We start from the raw sequence: 9,875 nt of genomic DNA on the forward strand, positions 1-9,875 counted from the left end.
CTTTGAGGAGTAAGGCAAAACAATGGTTAAATTCATTGCCACGAGGTTCTATCACAACTTGCGCTTAAATGTTGTTAAAATATTTTCCACTGACTAAAACAATTAAATTGAGAAATGACATCTTTTTTTTTCAGTTTAATATTGAAACATGAGAGAGATTAAGAATTTGTTAAGAAAATGTCCTTACCATGAAATATTTTTATGGCTTCAAGTTTAAAAATTATAAATATAATATAATTATGAATTAGGTATACGAAAGAGTCCCTATAAGGATGATGTACAAGTGATTGTCTATACTCAAGTAATATTATCTATACATATATTATACTTAACGTGATTACCTAGACTTTTATTAATTATATAATTATATTTAAAAATTATCTAAATTTTAATAAATTATTTTAAATTAAATTATATTTATATTTAAATTGAATTTTAGTAATATGACAAAAAAAGTATTTCGATTTATATTATTATATTTAAAAATTATCTAAATCTTAATAAATTAAATTATATTTATATTTAAAATTTAATGATACTAATTAAAATTTTAAAAAAAATTATTGAAGAAGATTTTAACCAAAAAGAAAAGAAGAATATGTGTACGGTTAGGATATGGAATCCGAAGTGAGATAAAATGAAGGGTGGATATTGATGCAAACCATTTAGCCGACTTTGACTCTGCTAACTGCTGAGTGAGTGCCTGCCGTTTCTTAAACAGATCTCTTTAATCGCTCTCTAATCTTCAATTTCTTTCGCTCTCCCACTCGGTAACTCCCAAACCCTAATTTCTTTTTTCTTTCCTCAATATATCATTCGTTAAGCTTCTGTTAAATTATTAGAATCGAAAACCGCAGTAGTCTAAATCGTTAGGCTCGATCAATTCTATTACCTGATCTGTCTGTCTTTTTTATTTTTTTATCGGAATCTGTACTTTTAGGGTAAATTTGGGGATTTTACTGCGCTATCTAAACTTATTAAATATGTTTGGACTTATATTCTATTATTAGATCCAAGTATTGCCTTTGGATGCAAAACTTGACTGCTTTTGTTTTTTTTTTTGGAACGAACTGCTTGGATCTTGAATTTGTTAAAAATCAATTAGAGTTTCAAATCATTTTGTTTAGCTACTTTATTTATTTATTGTTGAAAAAATAAATAAATTTGGAATGCAGTAAATCATATGCTGTGCTTTCCTCACCATTCTTCCTATGTTAAGACGGCATGTGTTTTTTGGTGTGATATTTCCTTTTCAAAGCTGGTTTATCTTGTACATTTGTCGATGATTGATATATCTGTGCTTTCTTTTTGAAGATATTGAAATGGCGGAATCAAAGTCATTGAGGAAACCTGTTTTTACCAAGGTGGACCAACTCCGCCCTGGCACTATTGGTCACACTCTTACTGTCAAGGTTGTCAATACAAAGATGGTATTGCAAAAGGGTCGGGCTGATGGTCCTCAGGTGCGTCAAATGCGAATTGCTGAATGCTTGGTAGGAGATGAAACTGGAATGATTATCTTTACTGCTAGAAATGAACAAGGTACTTTCTTATAGTTGCCTCGTGATGTAGGTTTAATTTGGGTAGTAGTGTTACTTCTGTTCTTGCTTGAGGTTTCACTTGTCACGCATCTTACAATTGTTGCATTTAATTACTTTGTTTTCCCCCTTCTCGTGTAATTCTGCAATGCAAGTTAAACTGCTTTTGCAATAACAATGATATCTATTCATAGACCCTTGAGTGGTTGTTCGCACCAAATAGAGTTCACATAATAAGCTGTTTCGTGAACTTCTTTAATAAGCACCTATATGTCATCCCCAAGTATCTCCATACTTCAACTTAGATAAGTTGCATCATATGCATAAAAGATTTACCATGTCTTTGAGCATTGTGGATGCTGTCTCGATAATATGATGACTATGAATATTTTCAGGAACAACTTTAATGCATAAGGGTTCCATGATTTTAACCCAATACAATATTTGTGAAGGCATGTTCTCATGCACTTCATTGGATTAGTATCACATGACAATCAATAATGCCACTAACATGAAGGAAAACCTTGATCACTTAAGTTAGTGATATTGTTGCTTTATTAACAGAATATGCCATATCCTATTTGATTGGCTTTGGCCCTTATTTTCCTAAAATTTTGAGTATTTTCACTTGGCTATGGGTTCTAGGCTGCTCATAAGCAGCACATGTTAAGTTTTAGTGCTAAAGTTCCATTTACATCTAATCATTGCAAATATTACATTGCATTTATTGTGATGTCGAACTTCATTGTGGTATATTGTTGAGTTCAGAGAGATGATGCTTTAGGTGTTCTAGTGCATTCTGCTGCTTATACTTGTGATAGAATTCATTCATCTTTGGTTTTCTTGTGTTTCTTACTGATGCAAAAGCCTTTTTTCTTGATTAATTTGAAGTGGGGCTGGAAATTATTTTGTTTTTGGGACTTGAATTTTATTCCAATATCCAATGAAAGCACATCTGCTACGAAGTTTTGCAAGCTTGTCATTCACCCAGATACAGCTACTAAAAACTTTACTTGACTGAATGCAACCTAGTTTTTCTACACGTCTTAAGGGAATATAAGAGAAGAACTAACAATAGATCTAATAGCTAACTCCATCATGTAGGAATATAGCTCCTGGGGACCTTGTTTTTCCAGGTTTTCTTCTAGAGTTGCATTCATTCTGAATATATATGCAGTTCAAGCAAACCTGGGTAAGATAGGTGATATCCCTCTGGAATTGTTGATCACCTAACTAATTTCATCTGACTGGCTACTAGGTGCTATTGCAATGTTAGAGGTCTGTAAAATGCTTTGCCTGTCTTTGAAACAACAATGGAAAGAAAAAGAAGTGCTTGCACTTGTATTCATTACAAAGAATACAAATAAGTACTGAATTTCAGTGGTATACATCAAGCCTTAATTCTGGAAAGTCTTCTCAAATTGTCCAATATCAAAGAGAATTTGGCACATGCATAAGGAACTGAATTAACCAAACTGGGGAGTTAAATTTCATTTATGATAATTTACATAGTAGTGATTTTGAACGTTTCCTTGATCATTTCAATATCCCTGGATTTGATATTATGCCTTCAATCAGATGGGAGATCAACAAACATGGTTTCTTTGTTGGAAGATCACAGTTTTAATTTTACGACTAACACCCATCTTTTTATTTTGGTAGTGGACTTAATGAAAGAGGGTACTACCATAACTCTTCGCAATGCGAAAATTGACATGTTTAAAGGATCAATGAGGCTTGCTGTGGACAAGTGGGGTCGTGTTGAGGTTGCTGAACCTGCTAATTTCAATGTGAAGGAAGACAACAATTTGTCACTGATCGAGTATGAACTGGTTAATGTTGTTGAAGAGTAACCTTTTGGGACGGTGTTTACTTTGTTTCTGTATTGTGTCCCAAGAATAAAATCGACTCCAGTAAATGTGTTATTCTGATCTACGCAACATCTCGTCTTCAAAAGGCTTGTGAAGTTCGCTTTTAGGAAGAAGAAATCTGGAAGCTAGTGTGTAGTACTCAAAAGTTGCTTCTTGCCTTGCAGCAAATCCAGCAGAACCTTTTGGTTGCACCTCCAAGCAGAGGGTGGTGGCTGTAAATTTTAGAGTTAAAAACAGCTAGCTTTTAGAACTTGCTTTCTTTTGTTTAGTTTCTCGTGTTTTCCGGCAGCGAACTTGTTTTGTTCTTTGCTTTTAGATTATGCTTAAGAAGTTTTAACATCATAAAATGTATGCCTACATATGACTTAATTTATCTCTTGCTTGTGTAATCTTTCCATGCTTTCTGTTATTCATCTTTGATTCGAGAAGTGTAGTAAAACTCAACTTCTCGAGATGCGGAATACATGCAGGTATGATTTAGCCTAATATAAAGGTGCAACATTCTTTTACTTCATACTTCGATGGCATGCTTCATGACTGTTCTTGTTTCTTTTTAATGTTCTTTTTTAACATCTTTTGGGAACTTAAGATACTGGATGACTGTTCTGTTTAGGATCTTGTTGAGGTTGGAATTTCAGGACTTGTTTCTTTTTGTTTAAACTAATTAAACTACTTTTTAATTTTTTTATGAAGGATTAAGGAAATGTAGGTACATTTTAATCTCAATAATCTGATATCATGGCAAAATGTATAGACTGAAAAGGTTACGCCTTTAAATACACGGGGCAAAAGCTGCCCCCAATTGCCCCTTTTTACCGTGGTTGGAAATTATAAGCTTTTTAAGGCATAATGCCATATATTTTGGATTGATTAACTAAATATATTTTTTAAGGCATAATGTGTGGAGGTTGAAAAGATTGTGCTATTTTCTCACCAAGTACTGATTCGCTTTATATAATGAACATGACAAAGTTGGTAGATTAAGGGCGGACCATTGTTTATCAACCACCCTTTATAATACATCTCCAATATGCTAATTCTGAGCAAAAACAAAGTGCCATCATATTCATACTGTTTGATGGATTTCCTCTATGCAAATAACAATAATAAAAAAGAGGGCAGGGACCTAACGGTATCCCCATCACCTTTTTCTGCGCATAAACTATGGGACACTGCAGCTCATCCGTTGTCCTTTTTAACATTTGGGCAAACTTTACAAAGAAACTATTTTAGCCCTTCACTTATTTTTTTCTTTTTCTTTTTAAATTGCCTCAAAATAGATAAAAAAAGTTTAACATCTGTTAATTTTGCTGACATGGTATACACGTGGATTGTCATGTAGATGGAGATATAAACATTTTATTAATATTTTAAAATTTTAATAATATTAAAAAATATTTATTTTATAATTTTTATGCATATTAAATAATTTTAGTGATTTTAAAATTTTAAAAAAATGGTTAAATGTCGACGTGTCGTATACATGATAATTCAGGTATATATCAACTTAACAAAGTTTAAAAAAGATTAATTTTTTCATTTATTTTAAAGTAATTTGACTTAAAAACAAATTTAAAAACTAAAAAATGAAAATTAAATTAAAAATTAAAATGAATATTTTAATAAAATTAAAAGATTAAATAAATCATTATCATGTTTCGTGGGTAAACCATAATGAGACAATTGCTCACATGCCCGATGTCCATCCATGATGTATAAATTGAAAGAAAAAGAAAAACAGTGTCTAACATGACACCAAATAGGCTGAAACGTCAAATTCAATGAGTTTTTTCAGTATTTATTGATGCCATTTTATATTAGTCATAATTGCTTAATTTCTTCATAGTATTCATGTTTTAGTCATGTAGATGAAAGTTGAGTTTTTAGTAAATTAAAAAAAAAATATTTGTTTGATGAAAAAAGGTTGTATGTATAGAAAAAAAAGTAAACTCTTTATTAATATTAAAATGATAAAGATATCAACTTCATTTAAAATTTTATTTATAGTGGGTAAGATATAAAATAACATAAAACAATGTATGTAGTAATATAAAATCAGATTATAAATTATGAGAGAGAATTAAACGAATAAAATTAGAATATTGGTTATTGAACTGTAAACAAAGAAGCTTATTATATATATGGTTATACGAGTCATTGACGTCATGTAGTGGTGATGAGGAGTACACACATGATTTTGGATAGTCTGCCTAGTGGAAATGAAGAAAGAGATAGATGTGATGTGGTTTGTGGAAGGAATAGTAGAGGTGAATAAGATGTATTAATCTAATAGAGATTTATATGTTAATTTTTTCATTGGAAGGTTAGAGAAAGCCTTGTCATCCCTTAGAAGCTATGCCTCCTGTTTGTTGAGTTAATTTACTTTATATATAATTAATGTACCGATCCATCATCTAAATACGTGGATGGTATTAATTTTATTGATGACTAGCTAGAGTAAACATACATAAATATAGGCATAATTTAGAGGACGTACGTTGTTAAACCCTTCCTCAAACGCATCCAAAGATTTTGACTAATGGACGTACGTTTGTCATCCAAAACTAAGAATTGTACACCTATCATGCATGAAACAATTTCAATGACGAAATTATATTAAAAGCGCTCCCATATATAAATATAATATTGTGAATGCAATTTATTTATATAGATGATGTTATGGAGTGAATAATGTCTATATTCCAAGAATTAAGATCATATATATTTGATTGAGCAATCAGGTTAAGATATTGCATTTGCATGTGAGGCAATCAAGATTTAAGAAGCCAATATATGGAATATTGACCGAATCTTGTTTATTTTAATACCAGTTTTTATAATGGTTTGGTCAAACTATAATGAAATTTCCATATATTAACTATGGGCTATGCACTTTTTTCAAACCCTTGGGCCACCTTTCAAATTGTCGAGAATCAAACAAATTGCCCAAACCCTAAAAACAAGCACACGAATTTGGAGGACTATATTATAAATAAAACATTAATCTCCCGACCGAGGGTCTTAAATCGGCACTTAAGGGTATATATATATAGGGGTTTTTAAATTTTGATTAAAATTTAATTATCTAACAAAATTGATCTAATTCGATTAATCGATTTAATTCGGTCGGAGGTCGGTTAATGATTTTTTAAAAGTTCAGTTATAGGTTAACTCGGTTCAAAATCGGATAATTAACCGAACTTAATAATTAATAATACAAATTATATGTAGTTTTAATTCGACCAAAGGAACATTATCAATTTATTTATTTTTATATGTTTTATACTTATTTTAACAAAAAAAAAACATATAAATTTTGATTAATTCGGCTAACCAACAGAATTAACTGAAATATTTCAGTTTAATTAATTTTCTTTTAAAAAGATTTTAGTTCAATTAACGAATTAAAAAAGTTCGATTATTCGTTTAAACACCCATGTATATATATATACATATACATTTGTAGGTGGGTGGGTCTGGTTTGGAACTTATCAACACTACTGTATTTAACTACCCATGTATGTCATATTCCACACATGGTTTACGGCATAAAATGTGGTCCTCTGTTGTCTTTAAGACTTTGAAAGGGAGTTCCAAAACAGAAGCTCACATTTCACCAATTCAAAGTCATGCTATGCCCATGATTTTATATAAATATATATTCTGTTTGGGTGTTAATGAGTTTCTTTTAATTTTATTTTACAAATAAAACTGAATGAATTATATGTGTCTGATTTGATTATTTTATATTTTTCAATACTATTTAAACATATGCGACAGTACCATACTTGTCGGATTTGTTAATTTCACTAATAGGAGACCAAGAAATTTATATATATATATATCCCAAATTGGAAATATTTAAAGGGGAAAATCTGGGTGGTGGAAAAAGATTGAAAACAAGCGTTTCTTTGGATCCCTCACCTCACCTCCCATTCTTTTTCTTTTCAAGTATAAGTAGTTGGAAGAAGTAATAAAGAACTTTTTACAAGGTATTTGAATTGTGTTGGAATCAAAGAACTTACCTTAATACAACCCTGGTTCAAACATAATTAATCTCAAATTATAAAATGAATGAGAACAAATGTGGTTATACAAAAAAATAAAAATAAAAAAAATCATACCTTAAACAAAACTGGACCATATATAACATTATCATCATAAATTTGTCCAAACATATTTATATTTATAAATAATTAATGCAAGTTCATTTAGGCTCACCTATATTATTTTATTTTTTTAATATATGCTATTTTATTTAATATTTAGTAATTTTATTCTTTTTCTTTTATTAAAATTTTAAATATAAACAACTTTGTTGATACTATGATACAACAAGGGAGAAGAAAGTGGTGGCAAAAAGGAGGCTAGTTCACCTGTGATTGGTGGAGACTCAGAATTCCTAAAGAGTAGTAAAAAATAAGAGGAAGGAGATAAGGAGAATGAGGAGGATGTTATGCGTTGTTGCAATCTAGGTTTATCGAGGAGGAAGAAAACCCCTAATGTTGTGCCTTGGGATATTTATAGACGGGGAGTCTCCTACCTAGTTATGGCATGCCATTGACAATCTTGAGATAAGGTTCCCTATCATGTACGACTCTGATACTCCCTCTGCTGAGGTTAGGGGTGAGCAAAATTCGATTCGATTCAAAAAAATAAAAAAAATTCAAATTTTGAGTTTGTCGAGTTAAAACCGTTCCAGTTAATTAGCCTTTATCTTAGTTCAAGGTAAAACACATGTTCTTCATTATATTTAAAATCATATCCTTTTTAGCGGAAGCTTTGAAAACGTTTGTTTGAAAAAAAAACCATTGGTGTTGAAAGAAACTGTTGTTTTAGGCAAAATCGAGTTTTTACCGTCTAGTCATTCTAAAACCATAAAGCAGTTAAATATCCAAAGTTTAAATCCAAAACAGTCCAAAGTCCTATAAATTACAAAACAAATACCCAAAATAGCGTAAATTCAACAACTGAGTCAAAGCAGTACTAAACAGTGGTAGTCACCGTCAAGTCCTCCGCCAACCGATCCGTCTAAGACTAGGGATTACCTGTACAGATTAATAGAAAAAGGGTGAGTTTTTGAAAATTCAGTGTGTAATCCCCATAGAAAACATGCAATCAAAAACACGTCAGAATACAGTCAGATAGAGACTGGCCCAAGCCCATTACAGATTTAGTTTGGGCATTGACCCATTCGGATAGAGTCTCAGATATAATTTAGGGTCGTGGCCCATCTCATATACAATATGCAATAGCAGAAATCAGAATCCTACCCACCAGCCTCTACACACCATCTTCATCCATCCCTACACACCATGTGGGCATAAAATCAACCCACCCATCCCTACACACCATGCTGTACCGAAATGCGACATAATAATAAAAAAATTATAGTAGAGCTGCCAGATAACAGGCTTAATAGCCTTCCAGACACTTCCTCCAAATATCATCAATAACCTACCCCAATGCAATGCAACATACAAAAGATGTCATGATATTATACAATTATAGTAAATATAATCAGATATCATAATTCATGCTCGGTACAGAAATCAGACAATTAGATCTCTCATATAGAGGTTTAAGTAGGGCTTATCGACCCTCCAGTAGGTCCACAGTAGACTTGGGCGACCCGTGTAACCTTAGACAACTTTTCAAAAACATGGGCTCACATGCCCATGTGGCCTGCCTGTGTGGGCCCACATGGCCCAAATTGGCCTTGGCCATGTGAACCAAAATATCACACGTTCGTGTGGGCCCACACGTCCATGTGGCCTACACGGCCCAAATTGATTTAGCCCGTGTGTTGCATATGGCCTACCTAGCCATCACACGACCGTGCCATGCGCGCATGGCCTACCTCGTCGATCACACGCCCTTGTTCCATCACAAGGCCTACCACACGGGCGACCACACACTCGTGCGGCGTCGATAGTAAGCTTTTTCAACGTTTTATTGAACCCCGTTTTCTGCGTTTTGGGTACACATTTGGTTTCATTTGAAGTTAAATCAAATTCCGAGCAATCCAGACCCTAAATATTGACCAATCCAACACCACAATTAGTCTTACTTTGCGATTAATCAAAATCGTGAAACCAAAATACTTATTCCTAAAGCGATGAACACTTACCACAAAGCTTCGAATCAATTCGCTACGGAACAGTATGAAGAGAGCCTTAATCCTCGCGATATGTTGTAGTCAACAATGTCAATATAACCCCAGTTTTAACATCCCAACTTACAAAGTATCAAAAATTCACTTACCGAAACGAGTGAGTTCAACCGTCAAACACGATAGGGGTATAAAAGATCCCATACTATCATGTGGTCCACACGAGTGGACTACATGACCCTTCACACGGTTATGTGCCTCTAAAACCTTATGCCATTTCGAATCTCATATGGCCAAGATCCTTCCACATGGTCTGCCACACGGACATGTCTCCACTGTAGCTTAAATTTGTAT

General features: G+C 32.6%; 1 protein-coding gene across 1 annotated transcript; it reads left to right on the forward strand.

Annotated features, from left to right (window-relative positions):
- The first annotated feature begins 669 nt into the window (after nucleotides 1–669).
- On the forward strand, nucleotides 670–3,798 carry LOC107886581 (uncharacterized protein At4g28440). The gene is made up of 3 exons (XM_016810581.2): nucleotides 670–770; nucleotides 1,315–1,542; nucleotides 3,201–3,798. Exons 2-3 carry the CDS (start codon nucleotides 1,323–1,325, stop codon nucleotides 3,389–3,391), a joined length of 411 nt encoding a protein of 136 aa, XP_016666070.1. The 5' UTR covers nucleotides 670–770; nucleotides 1,315–1,322; the 3' UTR covers nucleotides 3,392–3,798.
- The last annotated feature ends 6,077 nt before the right edge of the window (nucleotides 3,799–9,875 follow it).

The sequence above is a fragment of the Gossypium hirsutum genome, chromosome A03, assembly GCF_007990345.1.
Source record: "Gossypium hirsutum isolate 1008001.06 chromosome A03, Gossypium_hirsutum_v2.1, whole genome shotgun sequence".
NCBI lineage: Eukaryota > Viridiplantae > Streptophyta > Magnoliopsida > Malvales > Malvaceae > Gossypium > Gossypium hirsutum.

Excerpts from the sequence above, each read along its gene's own strand:
- LOC107886581 (XM_016810581.2), top strand. The coding sequence starts at position 1,323 with ATGGCGGAATCAAAGTCATTGAGGAAACCTGTTTTTACCAAGGTGGAC. Across the intron at positions 1,543-3,200 it reads TACTGCTAGAAATGAACAAG|TGGACTTAATGAAAGAGGGT; the intron begins GTACTTTCTTAT and ends TTATTTTGGTAG.